Genomic DNA, 23,760 nt, shown 5'->3' with positions numbered 1-23,760 from the left:
CTGTCCCATTTAAAATCAAAGTGAGCTCTATGTGGCCTATGATGTGAAATTAGTTTGAAATTCATGAATTAAGACATTTGGATCCTTCAGAAGTGACAGCACAGTACACAGTTAAAGAAAGTGTTTATTACCAGTAAACATCCTGCATCTGCAAACATTATTTTGCATATGATAGATTTTAACATTCCATTTGGTTGGGTTGTTTTTAAGTTGATTCATTAAAAATTGTATCCACTTTTTGTTCCGTTTACTCATTTTTTGTAGGTAGAAAGTTCATTTTTGACCCTTTTTACAAAATATTGCTAAATACAGAATACAGGAAGCCTTTAAATTAGACCACAAACTCACCGGGAAAATGTTTACCGAGGCGAGAACTTAAGTGAGAAGTTGATTTGTTGTCTCATGGACTTTCACTTGAGCCTCTTGCAGCTAGCTTGTTGTCAAGCCATGACTGATGAAGATTAGAATTGTGCCATTAAGATGGACAAAAAGACCTTAGTGTGCACCAGTGCATTTGGGTGCCAAACCTCAATTCCTGAGTCCTATTCAAACCAAGGCTACAGGGTTGACATTTGAACTCTATCCTGGAAATGTTAAATAAAACCTTGGACCAAAAAATAGATGTTCCTCAAGACTTACATCCAAGGTCATAGATAAAGTTTTGTTACTGATATTGTCATCTCTTTAACTTAGCTATATACGTGTATTTATACACACAAGCCTGCTTAATTCACTTCCTGAACATCTTTATCTTTATTTATTCTAAAACGACTAAATTGACGGCACGTCAACAAGAAAACCAACTAGACATAACTACTTGATTCTTCCACTTTATATTTGAGTGAATGCGACAGACTGCATATCAGTTTGACATAAATACCATGACCTCACCAGCAGGTTTGCTTTGACTTTGGCATTTTGGATGAAGCCATCTATTTTTCTGAAGCCTGACATGACAAGACACGCAGTGGATTTGACTAAGAAGCTGACAACAACATGCATTTTCTCAATCATATGATTGTAATGCCTTCCTCTAAATAGGACCGTGAGTTATGAGATGAACATAATGCTTGACTGAAACTTGTCATGGAGACATCAAACTCACTTTGAAAATGGTTCCTGGGGTTAGAAATCACACAAGTTGTTTTCAAACTGTCCAACTTGCATTTGTGTAGCAACTTGTTATGCAAGTTCCACTTTTCAAGGAAGCATTAATCTAATTTTAGAGGATGTCTGAGGAAGATTAGACTCAGTTTTGAATTGCACCATTGGACTAAGACACACAAAAAGTCTTCAGTGGGCAGCAGTATATTAGAATGCCAACTTTGATTCCCTGACCAGTAATCAAACCCAAGCTGATGCACTGAGTGAGCTGCATTATAGCCATTAGCCCATCAGGGACCCACATCAGTGCTTTGAGTACCCTAAATTACTGACTTTTCAAAAGCACTGAATCACTTGAGGAAGTGTTAAATAAAATTTGTGACCATCAAATAACTGGTTTTCAGGGTTAACAACAAGAACAGTTTTAACAGATAGTTTTATCCTTGATATGTCTTTAACTTATAGTTGTTAACCTTTTGAAGAAAACATTTAATGCTGTGGAGCTGTCCAACTCACAGAAACACATGAATCCACTGTCTTACACATACTCAAGATATGACGACTGAGGAATATTAGTCTCAGTATTAATTTCTGCCCACTCATGAGTGGGTATCAGTATAGTGCCAAGCATCACTCTCTGACTGGGAATTGAGCCTGGGCGGCAGCGATGAGAGCACCAAATCCTATTCAGTAGAGCATCAGAGACCAACTAAATAAGTGTTTTGAATATCAGAAATTGCTGATGTTTTGAAAGCACTCAATCGCTGGCTAATTCCTGGGTTCTGATGATGGTTCTGAATCCCCACTTTAGCACTTTTGCTGCAGCTTTCTCTTCATTCTTAAATTGGACAAATGCACATGGACCTAGTAGCAATTTTTCAGTCAGAAGACAGCCATGCCCTAAAGTATACCCTGCTTTATTATTCATTTTGCTTTAAGTAAGGCCATGGTTTAATAAATGGGCATAATTCTTTGTTCAATAAGGCTTGAAACTAGAGACTGAGACCACAAATGCACTGGGAAACAAATCAAGTAAGAAGTTGATTCATTTCCCCAAAGACTTTTGTAATCCTATAATCTTAGGTCTTTTTGCAGCCATCCAAGCCAAAATGTCAGTGTTCTGCCAGATAAAAAGGTGCATGGAATGAAAATCAATTTAATTAACTGAAACCTCATTTGTGAAAAGGCTTTAAGAAAGAAAGAAATGATCAAAGAACTGAAGAAGGCTCCAACACTTTAATAGAAGTTAGCATGCTGCTGTCTAACTACTGCCTGTGTTCTGAATCCCCAGAAACTAAATACATTGCACCTCTTTGACTTTACAAATGACACTTTTTGCTAAATTATTAAATTGGCCAATCACAAGGCAGAAATTTGGCTTGTTTAAGCATGTAGTCATGGATCAAGATGATTGAAGTGACTTTGAATGTGACATGGTTGTTGGTGCCAGACAGGCTAGTCTGAGTATTTGAGAAAATGACAGTGTCCACACAGCAATCTATAGAGTTTACATGGAATCATCTGAAAAAGAGAAATTATCCAGTGAGTGGGAATTCTCTGAAGGAAAATGTCTTGTTGATGTCATAGGTCAGCGGACAATGGTCTTTGGTATCCCCTTCCAATAAGTATTGAGCTATTAGGAACGCAAGTATACAGAACAGCACTCACACAACACATTAAACTTAGGCTACATCAGCAGAAGACCACACCTGGTCCTAAGAATAGGTATTTGAGGCTATAATTCACAGTGACTCATCAAATTGGACAATAGAAGTTTGGATAAACATTGTCTGGTTTGACAAGTCTCATATTCAGCTGTGACGCTCAGATGGTAGCTTAAGAATTTGGTGCAAACAAGAAGGTGTGGATCCATCCTGCCTTGTTCAGGCTGCTGCTGGTGTTGTACTATCGAGGTCTTTTATGGCACATTCTGGGCTTTTTAGCACAAACCTAAATGCCACAGCCTACCTATTATTGCCATCTTTGAATGGTTGCTTCCAGCTGGATAATGTGCTATGTCGCAAAGCTCAAATCATCTCAGTGTGGGTTTTTTTGAACACATACGAAAGTGAGTTCATTGCACTAAAAAAACCCTCCAATAGAGAGCGTCTTCATGATGTGGTGGAATGAAAGAGTTCTACTCATCACCAAAATCTCAGAGAAATCCAACTTCAGTGTATGCCACATGACAGGCACACACAAGGCAGTTCTGAAAACAAAAGGAGGCCAAAAGAGCGAGTGTCTATCCCACCAGTGTGAGAAAACTCCTTGCCTATATGACCTACAAAAAAGCAGATAGTTTGAATCAGTTAATTACAAAACAAAAAACAATGCACAGATTACATTTGGAAGGTTAAATTTAAAATATTCTCCTGAAACATTTTTATTCTTATTTTCAGCACTTAAGTCAGTGGTTGCTTTTTTTTAAATGCTTTATAAATAAAGTTGGCTTAAATTTTAAATAAATAAATACGTAATACTACTACTAATAACTAAAAAAAAAAGGTCATAATAAAAAAATAATAATAATATTGATGATAATGAACGCTGTCTTCGGTTCCTACTGTTAAAGTTGGTGGCCAATAGGCTGCGAGCAGAGGCGGGGCTAATAGAGTCATAGACACGTGTACTAGGAAGTAGGAAGTAAATACAGAGCACTCGGAGTGCTGCTGGAAAGAAGTGAGTAAACCTGAAAGACTTATAAAGAAATTAGCGATACCATAGATTTAGGATAAAATTGAACTGTGCCGAATTCATTACTTTCGCTTCACAATACCAGAAACAGCGTGTTTTGGAAATATGACACTGATATTTTTAATAACAAAGCGAATATTTTAGGAGAGCCGGCTTGCTTTCATTTACCTGTGTTTTCTGTAATCTGCACTTTGTGCTCCTCACGTGTATTGGTATTTAAAACTCGATTTGTCAGAAGGTCTCCACGAAGACCAGTTATATCGCAGAACAGAGCAAAGGCAAAGGAAAACACGAGAAAATGAAAAAAATATTTAACAGCTGTTTGCAAGAGTCAGCTGTCATTTAAAGCTGATTGTATAAGCACACGAAAGAAATACATTCAACTTCACGCTCCAAAATGAATCCACGCGTACGAGGCGAATATTTTTCCTATGTGCTCCTCTCTTGTTCATTGTAACACTACCAGGGTTTTACTGCTGCAGTCTCACATAGTCTGACAGTGTTGTTGGCACACCTGCCAGTTACAGAGACCTGGGCACAAATGTTTAGGAGCTCTAGCCAACATGTTTTCATGATCAGGCTTTTTTTTTTCTTTCATTCTTTCTTCAATAGTTAGACATGACAAAAAGCAACGTGTATAACACACAGAATAGTTTTTATAGACAGCATCATGCCTTTCTGGGGTTTTTAAAGTAGCCATCCCAATCATCCTTTTCACTAAATCATGGGTGTCAAAAATAAGGTCCAGGGGCCAGAATCAGCCTACGAAAGACTCCAATCTGCCCACTGGATGGGTTTGGAAAATATAATGGACGGCATATGTGTTTGACTTTTAGCTGTACAGCTTTTTCTAATGATAAAGATCTCCTCCATGACCATTCACACCACACCAACGTAAACAACTAATAGGTAAACAATTGAATAACAGAAAGTTCCTGTTTTTTCACGATCTACTATAGGAATTTACGATTTCTGTAGTGGGTTCACCTTAAAAAGGAGCAAAGCAAAATAAAACAAAACACAAAAAGACATTCAATTACAAAAAAGTAAAGTTTTATAATCACAGGACAGTCTGTGCAGTGAAGTAAGAACTTTTTATCTAATTTAAATATTTATTCATTACAATTTCAAAGTCAAGGTAAACTTTATTGTCATCTCTGCTATATACAGTACAGTATATAGAGAGACGAGACGACGAGGCTCCAGGTCCATTCAGTGCAAAAAAAAAAACAACAATAAATATAGGAAGAGTAAGAAATAAATATACACTTTAAGCTAAAAAGGATCAATAACAGTCTAACTTTACAATTTAAAATTGAGATTTAAAGTGACCTTGAAGACCTTAAAGTGACCTCAATTTAAGCTCAAAGCAACATTTTTTTTATTGTTGAAATGACATATAATATTAAAATATCTCAGGTATTAAACGTTTGATTAAATATGTGCTTAAACTTCTTTGCACTAGTTTAAATTGTGTGGTCCACTTCCATCTAAAGTGGGCTAAACGTGTCTTATATAAAGTGGAAAATGAAGAACAATTTTGAAAAATACACCTGTACACCTGAATTATCTTGCTTGTCATTTTGCTGAATGTTGTCTTAACAACTTTAAAGTTAACTGCAATGTCTTCATCTTGAATTGGTTGAACAAAAAAAGAAGAAGAAAAAAGAACAAAAAAGGCAGTTTCCATAAAGGTTGCATATGCCTGTTTTTTTTCCTTCTTTTTTTTACCCTCTGTTGTTTGATATTTCCCCTTCTACCTGTTTCATTCATTTTGGAAGTAGTGCAAATACAGCAGTTAGCTGTAGACTAATTTTTTTAGCAGTGGAGGCGAGAAAGGAGCAGGTAAAAAAAAGGAGGACTGCATTCTACAAATTATATTATTTTGTTATGATAAATATATATATATATATATATCTATACATGTCTTGATTATCTGAAAGTTTAAGAGATCTTTTTTTCATCTGTGTCTTGGATGGGTCCCCAAATGTGGTGGGCCCTGAGTGCCCATTGGATAATGTGGTTTAAATTGTATTGGAAGGTAGAGACAGAGCAAAGTGCCTTGAGATGATAAAACTAAATTGAATTGAATAAGTTGAATTGACCACAAGGGGCTGAACTTTTCAGGCAGATACTGGGCTTACCAAAAGTTATCAGGCTTATTATCAGACAGAGCTTAAAGGCACTCATATTTAAATAAAAGTTTTACTAACAACTACTACTACTAACTGATTTCACTGGAATTTAAAAAGTGAATATTGTATATTAACATGAAAATCATTTGGTGTGTTGATGATTAAAAACCTAGGATGGCAGTGATAATAATCGTAGTGCAGCAATAGAAAAAAAATCCAGGATGTTAAAATGTAAAGCAAACAGGATTTGAAACAATCTTTTTGTTCCACTGTGTGCTGAAAAAACAAGGTGTGAGGTGTGAGTCAGTCACACGAGGGCTGTGCATTAGCATGTGTGTTGATTTAAGAGGAGTCTTGTAGCCTTGTAGGATTACCTGAAAGCAGCCTTTTTTTGTTTTACTCTAGTTTTCAAAGTCTCTTTGCAGTCTTTCTGTTGCCTATCTTTTTGAATATAATACCGATGTGCCATGGGCTAACTTTTAGTGTGGGCGTGTTGTTTGTTTAGGTCTGTCACTATGCTAGAAGGCTACAGCCCTGTGACCCAGGCCCTGCTGGGGACTCTGTTCACGTGGGGTCTGACTGCTGCCGGAGCTGCTCTGGTGTTCATCTTCTCCAGCCGACAGGTAATGAGCGTTACTCTGAGCTCCAGGAATCACTCTTCTAAAGAAATACTAGCAAATTATTTGGTGAGCTGGAGTTTTTCACCCATGGACAGCTGCCTACATTTGGTGACAAATTTTATAATTTATAATTTATATATATATTTTTTGATTTGAAAGAACAATGCTATCTCAAATGAACCTACTACTTTTCTCGTATTTTGAAAGTTTGGTTGCTGCAAGCCAGCTAGACAGGGCCCTTCCATGTGTCATGTTTTCTCTGTGTGCTGGCAGCTCCTACAAAAACAAAGAGTTCCTACCAGGGCCACTTGAGACTGGCTCTACAAGTGGCCATAGGCTCCCATGTTGAAATGTCCAACTAAACAACATTCAAAAGCAACACAACTAAAAAGCAACATAAAAAAAAAGGAAGGAAAAGAAAAGCCTGGTTTGTTTCCACGGATAGCATCCTTTCATGGTCTCACCTGGACAGTATGTGATTTTATTTCTTTGTCTTTTATTAAAAAAAAAAATGGATAATGAGTACAGGTGGGAAGTAACCAAATACGTATATTTCATGAGCTGACGATAGAGTTTTCTGTATCTATACTGCACAGCACGAAAGTTGAATAAAACACAATAGAAATACAAAAAAACCCAAACACTACAAAAGCTAAAAAAAAGCGGAAGTGTTTCTGGGGATACAATAATGTGACGGAACAGATATTTTTGTTCCTATTTTTGTTGTATTTCATTTAATGTCCTTGTGTTTTATGTGACTCTGCAGCATTTTTCTATTTGCGGATATTTTCAGTCTGTTTGATCTCTCAGGGCCACCGTAACATTCTATGTTTTTGAAAACAGCTAGTTTCTAGGTTCCTTTTGGTTTTAATTCTTGCTTCTTTTCTACATAACAGATCAGGTCAAGTGTATTCATTAGAATTCAAATTTAACATGAAATAAACTTTGTATTCTTTTGTATTATTATTGTTTTATTACAATATTAATATGACGTGAGGTTTAGTTAGCTGGCAAAAACTGGCTCGTAGAAATAACCTTAAAAGCGACTTTTTATTTATATACTTTCAAAGCCTGCACTTCAAATTTTACTTTAACAAAAGTTTCTATACTTCTGTAGTTCTTAAGTTATGGATGTGTGTAGTTTTGCTACTAGTCAGGCTTAAAGTTTGCAGTGTTTCTGATAGGCAGCAATCACCTCAGCTAAATATGAGTCACTGCTGTCTCATGTATGCTTGTGCTGTTGGTGTCTTTTATAACATTTTCACTAAATTATCATATTCAGTGTTGATTAGCGCTAATCAGCAGATATGTGTGTCTGTGGTTGGCGTCAATGCTAGATGTTAACTCAGCACGCCACTCTCCCATCCAAGTGTAGTAACTTATGGTGCAAAATTCAATAATGTTAAGACTTTAAAACTAATGCATTACAGCTATGTCAATTTTCAATTTATTAGCGGCAGATATTCGCTGTTTGCCGAGCTATCGGTGTCAGCATTTATAGTGGTCGTCAAATGAAATTTAAAAAAATGAAGACTAGATGGAGGAAGCAGCCTTAACCTATTAAATGAGAGAGGAAAAGCCACTCTGCTACTTCCCTGTTGACAGCACACATATTTGGAATCACACAATTACAAAAACCAGCTGATCTAAGTAAAGTCAGGCAGAGCACAAGTGAGTAAATAAATAACCACAGGTAACAAATTTTATGAGAATCTGTTTATGTTTTGTATGTCTAAAAAGAAAAAAAAATGTTGGTGGATATATTCCAAGATCACATTTTTAAATCACCAAATGTCTGCATGTGTATCGGTCTTAAAAACCTGATATCAGTGAGACGTTACAATGGATGGTGCCACTGCTACAGTCTTTTCTAACACACAGTCTCATACATGGCCGCTTCAGCCATGTGTGTTCTGCTTGGATATCAGCTGCATTCAATTACAGCACAGCTGAACTCACAATTATTTGTATGTGTGGAATGGATACACACAGTTGAATAATTTATTTATGTGTTGGTGTGTTCACCATCACCCGACAGCTCACCACATATAGAATTTAAGTCTATGTGGACACACAGTGAGAAAATCCAGAACACTTTAGCAGCTAGTGATGTCAATATTTGCTTCTGCAACCTTTAAGTGATATGATAACTCGTAAATTTATTCAGCTAAATCACAGAGAAATGAATCAGAAAGCATGAAAACACTGTGCAAAACGTGCACACTGTTTGATGTACTTTTACCATTTCTGACTCCTGTAACACATGCCCATTTTGCCGAGTTAAGTCGATGGTGAGGAATGCACTGAACTGCTGGCTCTTCCACTGTCAGGGTTACTACGATATCGATTTCCCTGCCTCACTCACAATCTCTCTTCTTGTCTGCCCTTTTCAGAAGCGCATCTTGGATGGAAGTTTAGGCTTTGCAGCTGGGGTGAGTAAGGTTTCATTTGAGCTGAAACACATACTCACACATACATTGCTATGAGGTGATTGGCTTTTAAACGTTCCACTGCAGCAAGGCAAGTTTCCTCCTCATAGAGAGAAACTCTGACACATCCAGCTGCCATGTTGTTTCATTAAAAATCTGAGAGAAGTGTTCCCCTGCAGGTATCACCCTACAACTGAAAATACATCCCCTTAACACAACTGTGTCACTCATGCAATTACGACGTTTAAATCCCTGCAGTATGAGCAGTTTATAGATATAGATCACATATATCAGCCGGCCTTGTTCGGATGAGCAGATCAATACTATCATTAGCAGCGTTGGTGTTGGTATCAGATTTATAATAGCATGATGGGATTGATACTTTGGTTTCAGTTTCTTCTCTCTACGTTTAGTACTGAGAAAATAGACGTCACTCCTTTTATTGAGGTTTCTCACGTGATGGCGACCGTGGCTCGGGGGAATGGGAAGCTCATCTGTAACCAGAAGGTTGCCGGTTCGATCCCCCTGCTCTCTCTGTCCTGGTCGTTGTGTCCTTGGGCAAGACACTTTACCCTGCCGCCTACTGGTGCTTGCCAGAGGGGCCAATGGCGTGATATGGCAGCCTCACTTTTGTCAGTCTGCCCCAGGGCAGCTGTGGCTACAACTGTAGCTTGCCTCCACCAGTGTGTGAATGTGAGAGTGAATGAATAGTGGAATTGTAAAGCGCTTTGGGTGCCTAGAAAAGCGCTATATAAATGCAATCCATTATTATTATTATGTCATGCACACTTTGTCCAAAAGCTGTCTGCCATATTGGATGTCATCTAACCAGTGGTTGCTAGGTTAATGACTGGTTAGCAGTGGTTCCTGGAGGCTGCACTCAGCTCTCACTCATCACATCAAATTCGAATCCCGGTGACCTCAACCTCAAGGTCAAAAGTCAAGTTTTCTGAAAAACTTGTGAATGCGATAACTTTAGAACAAGGTGATGTAGGATTTTGATACCAGAGGTGTGTCTACTTGGGGCCTGACAGTTTCATTATGGCTCAGAGAGCAGCTGGCCACCGTTTGTAGACGCATTTGTTACTTCTATTCAAGCTACAGCTAAATTCCTCCACATAAAGCAATCACAAGACAATTTTTGCCAACTCGTTTGGAAATACGCATTTTCCCTAGCGACAGATGGTTGCTGGGGGTGGGCGGGGGGTGTCACTGACCAGTCTGTAGGCCTGTGTTACTGGAGCCTTAGAAATCATTTTCTCAGTGCCTGCCATCAACCTCCACCAACCACTCTCAACCTGTTGGGGAAAACACATTTTTCCCTGACGACTGCTGGTTGGCAGGTGGTCATAGATTGGCTTCTAGGCCTGTGTGGCTTGGCCCTTATTCACTTGGTCTTATATTGTCACCATGATTGTTATACATCTGAAAATGGTTGAGAAGTTGATGTCACATGGCTGGTGGTCACATGTTGGCATACTTTGCTCCTCCTCCTCCCGTGCTTCACGTGAAGCAGCCGCACTGAGCAGACTCATGTAGGCTGCAGTGAGGGAGAGCGATGGCAGAGAGAAAGAGGAACGTCATGTGGAGATATTTTACAGCTCTAAATGAAAACACTGCAAACTGAGATGTGTTGAGAAAGGCTATTTGCTACTGTGGCTGCACACCAGTTTACACAAACACATGAAAAACTGTGGAAAAAAAAACTACTCCAATCAGCAAATGACAAACAAAGTAAAAGGAAAATCCCTCAGACACATCCAGACCCCGGCACAGAGACAGAGGGGACAGGTACAGTCCTTTCAGAGAGGCAAAGAATGTCCTCATATAGTGATAAAGTAATGTTTCAGTAACTTTTCACCATTAGTTAATGTTCATTTTCATATTATTATTGAGAACCATAACCTACAGACAACCTATATCCAAACAACCCCAATTCCAAAAAGCTGGGATGCTGTGTGAAATATATATAAAAACAGAATGCAATGGTTTAAACATCTTATAAAGACATATTTTATTCACAATAGATCATAAAAACACATAAAATATTTAATCTAAAGACATGTGTAATAACTCCATTGCAGACCCGGTTTCATGCTTTTCAGCATCTTTATAATCACGGTTGCCGTTTTATAATCGGCTGCAGCTTTTCAGCTCGCAGTAACACACACTAACAACAACATCAGGACATAGGTCAGTCTACTTAAGCGGGTGAGGCGTGATAGCTCATGTCAACCAGATGCATCCACCTCCCTGGCAGCCACACCACAGACCACGCCCTACCACATACCCCCATCGCCCGACTGAGGCCGGGGAGCCATCCGGCTGAACCTACTCCCCTCTGCACCGCCACAATGTACTTTTTAAATAAAAATATTAGCTCCTTTTGAATTTGATGCCATCACCACATCACAAAAAAATTGGATAGTCCCATTTTTGCTAATGTGTAGCTTCCCCACTTCTTTTAACTACACTCCCTAAATGTCTGGGCACTGTGGAGACTAGTTTATGGTATTTATGGTATTGTTTATGCCATAAACTGTTATTTTTAGACCAGAGATTTTCAGTCAGTCATGTAATTTCATATTAGTATGCTTTATTTAGTAACAGTATTGTTCAGCTGTAACTTCTGTCTAATCACTTACGTTTTGATTAGTAACTGACTACAGTGAATAATTTTATACATTTATTTTGCAATTTAATTAAATGGCTCTATTACACGCACCTATTCATATTACACAGTTGTTATATATTGATGAGTGGAACTTTAAATAAATTAGAACCTCACTGTTTGTTTCCACAAATTCCTTCTTGCACAAAAAGTAATGATTAGACGCTGTTACTAATGGTATCTGTGTAGACACACCACCGATGCTTTGAAAATCACTGCAGCTCTGGCTTGTTCTTTTTAACGCTATGCACCAATGAACTTTTTAATTAAGTGCTCCAGCTTGAAAGTGTGAGGTAAAGTGCAGGATAAAATGGATGTAAGCCTAAAGAGCTGTAGTACTGGCAGCAAAAGATCTTAACCAAAACTAGTAACAATGTTTCTATTTTTCTTTGATTTACATGAATGCTGCGTTTCATCTCATAGTGTTTGGGCTCTTCTTTTCTTTTAAATATCTTTGTTTGAATTGTAATCTGTCTGCTCCTCCTCTGCAAAAGTTACATCATTACTCCACATTAAAAATTAAAAGCCCATATACCATTTCAGTAGACAGGAACCCTTCTTTTTTTTTTTTTTTACCAATGCTTTTATTGTGAAACACACAGGAAGATGTCATGGAAAACACAAACTTTGACTTTGAAGAAAAAAAAAAACTGTATATAAGATTCATATTTGAATTCAGATTCATAGCTGGACATCTGCCATGACAACTGGTTACTATTTGATGTCCTTTATTTTCCCACCATAGAGAGAGAGAGCAGCCATCCTACATGTAAAGAGTGGAAAAAAGGGAAGCGTTAATTTTCAGGGAGAGCAGTGAGATGTGAGGAATATGTAGTGGACAAACAGGCATGAGACAGATGGATGTGAGGCTGGGAGACAGATGACTTTATGATCTATTCATAAAGTCATTCTAACATTTGATCTTGTGCACAGTAATAGTTGACTAATGCATGCAAACTAGCCACTGCGGTTACGTAACAAACAACAACTCATCTGTCATCAGTGTGGTCTGATACTATTTCACCCCAAACAAGGTGAAATGATAAATCTGAGTCAAGCATTGCAAATAGCCGACCCATACTTGTGGAATCTGTTTCTTTCTTTTTTTGAATAAGACTGGGACCTTAATTGCAATCCCTCCAACTGGTTCAGAGCTTGTTGTTAATTACGAGCTCAGATGAGTGAGCTGATAAGATGAATGCCAAATGATGAGAGATTGTCCACGCTTCTTTGAGAAAGATAGATCCAATCTCGGCCCGCACCTCCCTTATCTTCATTTTGGTCTTAACAGCTTTTCAATTACTTCGCGGGCTCAGCTGTTGCTCTTATACATTCTAATGTAGTGGCTCATAAGGAGAGAAGAGCCGAGGGCTGCTTCAAACATTTGCTGAACTTCTTTGCAATTATGGGAGCTGAAATCTTTTTAAAATATGTTTTTCACCGTGTAACTTTTGGCTTATTGGTGAGATAGTGTTACAATCTATCCAGTCCTCTTATTTTTCTTTGCATGATTTGCATTTTTTAATAATATAGTTTTGATAAGAAACGCAATTTTATACAGAATTTGCCACACTTAGCTTAGATTTGAGGCACTGCAGCTATCTGTTTGGATCAAATGAATACATTAGACTTTGCACTCAACAACTTAGACAAGAAATATAAAAGTTTTTATACCTGTTTGTATTATAAGATGAACAGATGGAGCAAGAAAGTATTTTTTTCAAATGTTTGGATTTTGCCAAGCGTGAGGTTTAGAGCTGCATTTGGCTTTTATCAGAAGAAATTTAACTCTTCAGCCATTTAGAAAAGCAAATTGAGTGGAGATGGAAGGCAGGATGGGACACTTCTCTTATGTTATTTTCAAAGAAGACAAGGCTTGGATTGCTTTTTGGCTGTGCAGAGAGTGAAGTAAGGTCAATCCATTTTAAAGTAGTGAAACAGATACAGTGGGAGGGAATGTTACACAGCATTAGGTGATGGCAGTTCAGTGGAAATGAATTGTTATGTATCTTTAAAAGTTTTCACTGACCTTTTATCAACTTAAATGGCTTGTGCAAGCTTCTACTTTGGTATTAAACATGCTACCACGGATGCTAGTAAGGGTGACTCTTGCTAGATGCTAGAGTCTTCTTGAGTTCATGTTGTGTCTTTAGCACCCTGACGGTTTCCCTCTCTGTCTTGTTTCAATGTCAGTTCCTTTGCCCTCCTGTGTTTTCTTTACTCTGTAGTATTTTCTTTTCTTGTCTGGGTGTTTAGCATTTGTCTTTTGGTTACTTCCTGTTTTACTTTGAAATACACATTTCTCTCTTGTGTTAGTTTTACTTTCCTTGATTATGTTCATCCATCAAACCTCAAGACATTCGTTGTTACGCTTCCATTTTGTGCTCCAATGATCCAGTGTTTATCCCAGCAAACATTTCGATGCTGAACACTGTTGTCTTTTCTTGACATCTGTTGGGGAGATGATGCTGGAGTTTCAGCCATATTTGCTGGGATGCGCTTGTGCCCCTTTAGATTTAGTATTTGTTTTTTATTCCGACCTGCAGTTGGATTATCTCTATACTGCAGTGTGACTATATTGAAAATACTGCCCAATATACTGATGCTGGAATTTCCAGAAAATGCATTTAAACCCATGTGGGAAAAACTAAACTCATCCTTTCATTTCACATTAGCTGCTGTTGTACTGGGTTCTGGAAAAACAATGGATCTAACTAGAAGAAGTGTTTTTGCAGAGCCACAAACATTATTAACTGCAGTGTAGCACTTCACGTTTTTGTAAAATGTAACCCCGTTTTCTATTAACTGAAATGAATATTGGCCTGGAACTGAAAATTGATTCTGATTTGAGCCTCGTGATTCAAAAAGCTTTGCATGTCTTTACAAAAAATAAATCTATTTAAAAGCTAAGCACATTTTTCTTGTCATCTTTCAAAAAGCACGCAGGAAAAATATAATTTTGTTACTGCTGTCAGATGTTAAAATCCCTCTTTTGTAATAAATTACTAAAACAGTTTGACATCCAGATGAATGTGCTGACGTTAAGCTCATAACATTTTAATTTGCAGTGAAAGTTTTATGCCCAAAAAACTCAGTTCTTTCTGTCCTTTGAGAAAGAGGCCCTAATAAAACAAATGCTATGGCAGTTACACATCTTGAGGTGACTCATGAACCCTCTATAAGCTCAGAGAGTGGAATGTATATAATTGATTGTAAATTGCTAATACTGATGCTGAAAGACATGGTTAAGAATTGATGAGATGAAAACAGCTAGTCATCACCACAGCAGTTACTACACTCTCTAATAACACATAATCTCTGTGATATTTTTTCTTCCAATATCACAACACAAAAACACATTGTGTACTCATTTTTAAATAGAAAATACGTTACCCTGCAGAAAAGCCATGTTCAGTTGTGTGCGTCTGTCTGTGTGTGAGGCTCAGTGGGTGTTTGAAGAGCATGTGTCATGCTTTTTGTGTCTCATGATTCAGATGCCACCCTGTTTCCATGCCTAACATCTGCTGTCCTAACATGCACGCACACACACTTTGTGACAGCAGACTATCACGTCATGCTGTCTCAAAACAGCATCTTTCAGCTCTCATTGTTGGTGTAAAATCATGCAACCCTTTCCACCCAACGTCCACCCCACCAGCACATACAAACACATACAAATATACGTGCACAAACCCAAATCGAGTACTGTGCAAAATGCAACTAAAAGCATTATGCTTTTGCTTTTATGCTAAAACCCTATATTTGTTTGAAACATATAAACTATAATGTATGGGGGAGGGGGGGGGGGGGGGGGGGAATCTTGTTTTGATGTTAAAGCCAGCAACCCATCTATCTCTCCATTTTCTGCCACTTATCAAGGTCTGGGTCATGGGGAGAGCAGTCTTATGCAGATACTCCCAGGCCTCCCTTTCCCGAGCCACTTCCTCAAGCTCTTCCAGGGCGGCACTGAGGCATTCCCAAGCCAGCTGAGAGGCATAATCTCTCCAGCGTGTCATGAGTCTGTCCTGGGCCCTCCTGCTTGTAGGACATGTCTGAACCAACTTACTGAGCGGGTGCCCTGGAGGCATCCCAATCAGATGCCCAAACCATTTGAACCGGCTTTTCAATGTGGGGCAGTAGTGTCTGTTCTGAGCCCCTGCTGAACTGAATATGTCACCCTTGCTGTAAGTTGTAGGCCAGACACCTTGGAGGAATGTTATTTCTGTTGCTTGTATCCACAGTCATTCTTTTGGTCACTACACCGAGCTTCTGGCTGGGAGCATAGATTGATCTGTAAATCGACAGCTTCACTTTAAGGCTCAGCACTCTCTTTACTGCGACAGACTGGTACAGGATCTAGATCACTACTGACACAGCACCAGTTTGTTTAGGCATCTGCCTCTCACCTTTGGATTCCTGCAATCTCCTGGATTGGGATGGGATATTCCCAGTATCCTGTTTTTAAAAACTGGGACCAGGGAAAAGACCTGAACTTTGTCTTTGTGACTACAGTGTATTGAAAAGGCAAGATGTTTAGGAGCCAAGCTATGGAACATCTTGATTGCACCTGATTGTACCTTTAATCATTAGTTATTGTTGCAAATCATTGCATCACATTTTATGAGTGTTTAATATAACTTTCTGACTTTTTGGGAGACTGGGTGGTACAAACTTACTTTTTGGTTATGACATATTCAAAATGTTAGAAAATGCAGATATATTACATTAATGGCCTGCATTTACACTGAGTCATCAGTTTCTCTAAGTTAATAACCAGAACAATTTAAATAATCATTTTCCTATTCAATGCCTCGCTGATATAACAGAACAGTAGGCCAGTCTAATTAGTTCATCATGGTCCTGTGGCCAGCTTTCATAGAGTTTGTTCATATATTATTAATATTCATTGGATGGTACATTTTCACTGCTATGTAAAAAGGTCACAGCAACTATTCCAGTGGAACAAATTGCTGCCAGTGAACAAAATCTGAGTAGTATTACATTTCCCTCAAAAAGTAAAAGCTAGTGCCAACTTATCGTAAACTGGATAAACAACAATTGTATAAGACAGGATTCTTTAGGTGTTTAATGTCTCAGTGATTGGAAGATAAAAGCAGTGCACTGGCTTTTATAGAGCTACAGAATGAAACAGCCCAGAAACATACGCCTGGAAAAGTAATCTCCATTTTTAGGAAAAACAAGAGAAATGAGTTCCATTACTCGTGGTTCCTATTTATTAAGTGTTTCAGAGAGTAAAATGGGCTTAAACAGGTCCCAAATGCCTTTGAAGATTGTCAAGCTGTTTCCCCTTGAATTTAGCCCAGCATTACTCTTCTTCACAAAAGCCCTGAAAGTGAGAATTTGTAATTGACGCCAAGTATACAGCAATTAAAACAGCCAAAACAGCAGAGTGTTATATAGCTTGTCAGTTGAGTATGGTATTTGATATTCGCCAAAACCAAACAGTGGTGTAAGCATTATTTTTCATGTTGTAGCTGTAAGGCCTGTTTGCACATGAGGCACAGATTTTCCCAGATTATTAGAACATATCAACAGCAGTTTCAAAGAGTTGTATGTGATACAAATGTACATCAGCATAAAAAGCATGTGTCCAGTGTAAAACAGACAGATATGTCAGTACTTTCTCTATGTGGAAAGTGGGGTGCACCAGTGGGACTGGCACTTAATTGATATATTATATTAGGTGAGGTCCATGGGATATGTACATGATCACACTGGGGAAAAAAAGATTATGACAATATGCAAAGAAGCTGTGACCTTGTTACCGTTGATGTGGTTGCTTCAAAGATGGAGACCAGTCTCTGACCACTTGCAGTGAGTTATTGTGTTTGGTTCATGAAAATGGCAATAAAATGACAGTATGATGGAAGCAGTCTATCAACTAAATATCAAATATCAAAACTGGCAATTATATGCCATCTCTTTGTGCTCTCTGTGCTTGTAAATTAACGGTTATTTGCAAATCTTTGCTAGTCTCTAAATGCAGTCAGTGCACATCAGGCCAAGATGCTTTGGAGACAGGTTGCAGGCTCTAGTTTCAAGCCCCCCGTTCAGTTTTATTGAAGCATCAAAGATGTTGCACCATATCCAACAAGGAACAAAGGTGTGCAGATCATTCTAATCCTTTGAGATTGAATACACAATAATTTTGCCCAAAAAAATGAAAAGAAAAGAATGTTTTCATGACATTTGTGTAATTGTATGGCTGAATTGGTGAATGGAGCTACTCAGTTGTCATGTAGATTGTTTAGCTGGCAACTTAAGTGTGGAATTTCTTATCATATAACATTCATCTGCTACATAAATGAGAATATAACAGTCAGAGTAAGTCAACTGCGAAACCAGGAACACCAGGAGATGTAGCTCAGAATTCCTAAGACGCACTGATGTAGCTTTGTCCTTTGTTTATGACCATTTGATTTGCTGATAATGTGTTGGATCCACTTAGTTAATAAAATTCATTTTATATGAAAACCCGACTGAGGACATCCAGTCTTTTTTGAGAGAGTTTGTAAAAAGTTTTGAATATAACTCATTTAATAGACAATGCATTATAATACTTTGCATTCATTTTTGTCATACATTGTCATATCAGTGTAACTATACTGTATATCAGTTGAGAAAGATCTTTGTTGATTACTTTGACAGTTGTGCACAGTTACTTGTGACTTCCTATTAAAACACTGGTAACTTTAGTCTGAGTAATTTGAATGTGGTACCTCATCCAAAGAAACTTTCTCCCTCTTCCTACTGTCAGCAGTCACAGTCAGACTCCACCTGACTGCCCACACATTCGGATGACGCTGAGATATTTATTGATGTAATTCATGTGTGAAACACAGTTTTTTTTTGTTATCTACAAAGCCTCCTGATGGAGAGGGATTTGTTGCTAAACAACATTTTATGTAATTACACCAAGTGGGGTTTCTTTGCGTGTTATGATACCCAGAAACCCAACAGTGCTTCTGAAAAGTCCTGGAGTGAAATTGTGTGTTTGCTGCGTGGAGGTTGAAAATGAGCTTGAAGTCACTTTAGGAGAGGTTTAGGCATTTGTCCATATGAGGATTAGTTGTGTTGCCATGCCGCCGCCAGATTTATGTTGTGTGTGATGTGAATTAGCACTGACATGCTGAGAGGTAGACGGCACCTCCCAGGAATGCTCAACAAGCGTGGCATGTGGTTTTTGTGTTGTCTGTTACGTAGACATGGACACACATGGGTGACAGATTTAGGAAGTACATTTCTGAATGTTTGAATGTGTTGCTGATGCATGATATATAGATAGAGAATAGATCTGATAACCGATAACTGATTTCTAAATTTAGTGAAGGACTGAAGTACCTTAAAAGTTCTTACCTAACTATGAAGGTTCTAGTATTTCCTCTGGGTGCACGTATAGAAACTAAAAAGATGATACTTTTTCAGGATGTCCTTCCAGCTTTTTACTGCAAGAGACTCTCTCTCTGTGTCACTGCATCAAAATAATTAAATTATGCCAGTCCCCACATGGAGTGACTATAAGGCTGTTATTTAAATGAGGTGTTAAAGTAATGAAAAAGAAGAAATGTGAGAAGGCGAAAAGGGGGTTGTTGAAGAGGATTTAAAGACCGATGTCAGATCAGGCTTACAAGGTTACTGAGTGCAAATCTGCTGTTTTAACATCCTCCAGGGCAGTGTGGTCATGGGGTCAGTAGGATTAGTTATGTGGCTAGAGACTGGTCTAGAGTTGCATCATGATATTTATAAATCCCAACGGGTTGATTTTCAGTAATGTCAAAAACATGTGGTGCTGTTAACCTGACAGAGAAAAGCTTTACTTATGGATCTTGACAGTGACCGCCCACTTTTTTAATGGCTCCGATTCTGGAAGTGAATTTCCTATTTATTTCCACTGACATTTCAGAAAATCTTTATATAAACAGTTTGAAGACTTGAACCAAGCCCACTAGCTGTGAGGTGAGTCATGACTATAAACAGATTTGATTTGGAATTAAAAAATAAATAAAGTGAAAAAAAGACAAATGTACAAGACTTTGTACTTACTTTTAATAGTAAAGGAACTACTTGGGCCTGGCTGATAAAAGCAATAAAGATAATTGTTGTGTAGGATGAACAGGCAGTAGCAGCACGCGTGATAATGTCAGCAGACACAGGCCAGGGCTGTTTTGAAAAGAAAGCAAAGTTTTTGAGAAACTTTGCTTTCATATTCTCAAAATATTGAAAGTACTGTATAAAAATGTAAAATATGTCACAATGACCTTTGACCTGTCCTTCAAATTCAATAGATTGATCTGAAGGCCAAAGTGCTAATAATGCTATGCTAATAACGGACATTACAGTAACAGATTAGAATCATTTAAAAGCATAACAATTTGAAAATATGTAAAATGCTCATGAGTAAGTATAAATTGTTTTGGAAAACAAAATAAGTTTGTGATCAAAACTTTTTTTCACTTGATATTTACTAACCATTTAAATGAATTTACTAAATGTCGAAATTACTGTTACACATGTACAATATCTGCATGAATAACAATAAAAAGTAACAAAATCCTGCACTTTACACTAGTTTTTACTGCACTGCAAACTACAAAAGCACATTTGAAAAAAACCCCCAAAGAAAACATAATGAATATATAGAAAATACAGAACTATTCCCTTAAAATCAAATACCGTCCAGAGATGTTTCATATCTAATTTATTTATTGGAGCTTACTGACAAATTTAGTGGTTTATTCTAAATACCTTTGTTATTTATTTAAAATACAGTTGTATTATGCTATAATAATAAAGTAATATGAACGTCTCACAGAAAAATAATTGTATTTGAACCAAAATTCACCTTTTATCTTCACTTAAGAGTAAAAAAATGACCTTTAAGCTTGACAGACATAGTGATTTGATATATATCTTTATATTTATGTTGATATTTACTGATGAAAAAAATCACATTAACATTTTTTCAGTATATAATGCCCTAACTCTGTGCACATGCAACAGTGAACAACTTCCATACATATTTGAGGTTTCTGCAAGAGCACATTCTATCATTTCAGAAAGTTGTGTTATGTTGCGATACTTTGGATGGGTATATTAGCATTATGGATCATGTTCAGAATTTCTATGGAGAATATGAATTGTGTTTTTACTGCTGTTGAGCTCCCAGTGGCAGAACATGTCATCTAGTATGCCAACAGGTTCAGAAATTATGACACAGATGAATTTACCAAAGTGAACAAAACGTGTGAGCTATTCAGTACAAGAAAGTGAAAAAGATGTCAAAACAATATTGTTCAGGGTAAAATGCAAACCTGCTGCTTCCAGCTCAAAATTTACAAAATTATTTTCTTGGCGGAAAAAAAATGGCAAAGTTACAGCTTTCCAAAGTGTTTTAGTTACAGACAAACAGTGCAGCACAGTTGGCCAGGAGGAGAAATGAAGTAAAACATTATTTTTAGACATATTGTTTTGCAGCTTATTTCCAAGTCATTTAAACGGGAATAAAATGTTAGATTCATTTTCCAGATCAGGAGAAATTCAGCTCATGTTTTTGGACAAAGATTTCTGTACATTTATGAGTTATTTAAAAAAAAAGATGAATTCATGACGATATCTTTTTGGATATATGGCGCCCTTTAATGGATTACTTACCTGATGATCTGAGGGAAAATATACTGAGAGGGGCAGCCCCACTCCGATGGCAAATGTGTAAATGCGTGGTAGACTCAATTATTTACTATCTACCATACTGTATTAGTTTTATATGTCTCAGACTGCTTTTTGTGTTGTTTTTTTGTTTTGGGTTTTTTGTTTGTTTGTTTGTTTGTTTTTGTTGTTGTTTTTTTGTGAATCAAAAAATCCAAATAAAGAGATATTTTAAAAAAAAAAGGAAAAAAAAGATGAATTCTGTGTTAGACTGCCCTTTAAATGTGTGGCATCTGGTATCTGATATCATAACGTGGCACACAGACTATCTCCTACTTGTGAAGGTTAATGTCTACAGTGGACATCAATGCTCCGGTTCAGTGGCTATAATCCAGTTTGTATAGATACAGTCCACACAGAAACATATTTTTTCATTTTTTGAGATGAAAATACTGCATTTTACTCCCACTTTCCATTTTGCTAAAATAATGTAGTCAAAGCAATATAGTGCTTTCCTCAACCTTTTTAACTCTGTTATATTTTTAGAGTTTCATATTTATTCTTTATTTATGCTACTGTAGATATATTTGAGGATATTTACTAAACAAGATATTTGCACCTTGCTTTGCCACTGTGCAGTAGTGTCTGTAGGCTGATGGGGAGTAAATGACTTGAATCCATTGTAAAATGATTTTCTATAAAATCTATCAAAACTCTAAAAGGGTCGGCAAACTTCCCAAACACACTTTGTACATTCTGCATTTACTGATACGTTCTGAAATGGTTTCTTCAAGCGTTCTCACGGATGGGGATAAGTGGCAGGCTTTTCAAATGCAGCGTGAATGGCACTTTCTGATTTCTCCCCCGACTCTCAATAGGAACTTGTACTATTTGATCTTACCTCAAAAGCCAGATTGCTGCCAGGTTTTGTTGAACAGTGGGAAACCTTGGTATGTTTCTCAGATTGTTTAATGTGTTGTTTCTTCAGTTTCTGTACCTTTTGCTCTTTTGTTGAGAAACTTTGCTTTCATATTCTCTTCCAAGAATCAGCTGACATTAGCCGCTATAGTTATGATGTACTTGGTCAAAGCTGAATGCATGGAACCTTTTACTTTCTTATATTTCTTATATTCACTTATATTATCTATCTGTCTGCATGTGATTGAAAGACAAATTTCTTTATGGAAATGTTTTAAATGTAGTGAATACTGATTGTTGTTGCATACACGTAAGAGGAGTTTTGTTAGATACATGCTGCTATCACTTGGTCAGACCACATTGCCTCAAAATTTCCTCAATTCTTTGTGACACAATACAACAAAATTCTAAAAACATTCCTGATTGGTCTGTATAATGTAGGTTTGCTCACTTACAAAGAAATGTCTCTAATATTATGACAGCCTAATTTAAATTTTTACTGTCTTTGTAAGTGAGCAAACTTATAAGTTCAGCTGAAAATCAAATAATTATACCCCCCACTATACTGACATGAGAGCATCATGCAATTGAAGAAGATTTGTTGGCTGCACAGCTGTTATGTGACTCTCAGTGGTGCTCTTTTGGGTTGATCTGGTCACTGTGGAAACCATTTAAGTGAAGTCATTCACCAGCATGAGATAATTTGAACTTTGTGGCATGCTGCATCATCCTGCTGGAAGCAACCATCAAAAGATGGGTACGCTGTGGTCATTAAGGGATGAACATGGCCAGTAACAGTACTCAGGTATTTAAATGTGGCTCAGTTGGTTCTAAGGGGCCAAGAAAATATCCCCCACACCATTACACTACAACCACCAGCCTAAACTATTGATACATGGCACAGTGGACCCATACTTTCATGTTGTTCTGACTGTCCTATCCAAATGTTGGAGCAGGAATTAAGACTCAACAGATCAGGCAACATTTTTCCAACTTGGTGAGCCCACATGAACTGTAGCCTCAGTTTCCCATTCTTTGCTGACATGAGTGACACTCAGTGTGTGATCTTCTGTTATTAACCGTGTACAATAAACAAGTAGGATAAAGTACAATTTTGTTGCTTTTTAGACTTTGCATGTCTGGAAAGTTGTTTTTTTTTTAACAAGAAATTTACATTGAAAGGAACACTTTATTTGGACTGGTGTAATCAGTTCCCAAGATCAAGGCCATATGTTATGGAATATTATACAGTAGATGGCCCTGTAATGTCTGAATATCCAGCACATTGCATATAAAGCTGTGTAACGATGGTGTTGTCTGTCACACGAAATTCTAACGACAGCCACATTAAAGTTTAAAGCTGTATATGTGTGATTTGTTTGTGTTTATCACCTCTCCCCCAGACTGCACTTGGCATTTCCAATAGTTTGGAGCCAAACTGGCAAAGCAGACTCCTTTCATGGTCACGTTGCTGGGGGAATGCACCAAGTGTGATGAGAGAAGGGCAGATTTGGGAGATGTGT

The 23,760-nt window shown here is 37.6% G+C and overlaps 1 protein-coding gene across 1 annotated transcript in view; it reads left to right on the top strand.

The window, feature by feature from the left end:
- The first annotated feature begins 3,740 nt into the window (after nt 1-3,740).
- The window catches only part of LOC134633282 (zinc transporter ZIP11-like), a 153,953-nt gene continuing 133,933 nt past the window's right edge, over nt 3,741-23,760 (top strand). Inside the window, exons 1-3 of the mRNA XM_063482160.1 lie at nt 3,741-3,783; nt 6,439-6,556; nt 8,947-8,985. Of these exons, the coding sequence (XP_063338230.1) occupies nt 6,449-6,556; nt 8,947-8,985 (147 nt within the window). The 5' untranslated portion in view covers nt 3,741-3,783; nt 6,439-6,448. The remainder of the gene's footprint in view (nt 3,784-6,438; nt 6,557-8,946; nt 8,986-23,760) is intronic.

The sequence above is a fragment of the Pelmatolapia mariae genome, linkage group LG8 (assembly GCF_036321145.2).
Source record: "Pelmatolapia mariae isolate MD_Pm_ZW linkage group LG8, Pm_UMD_F_2, whole genome shotgun sequence".
NCBI lineage: Eukaryota > Metazoa > Chordata > Actinopteri > Cichliformes > Cichlidae > Pelmatolapia > Pelmatolapia mariae.
This window is presented reverse-complemented; position numbering and strand designations above follow the sequence as displayed.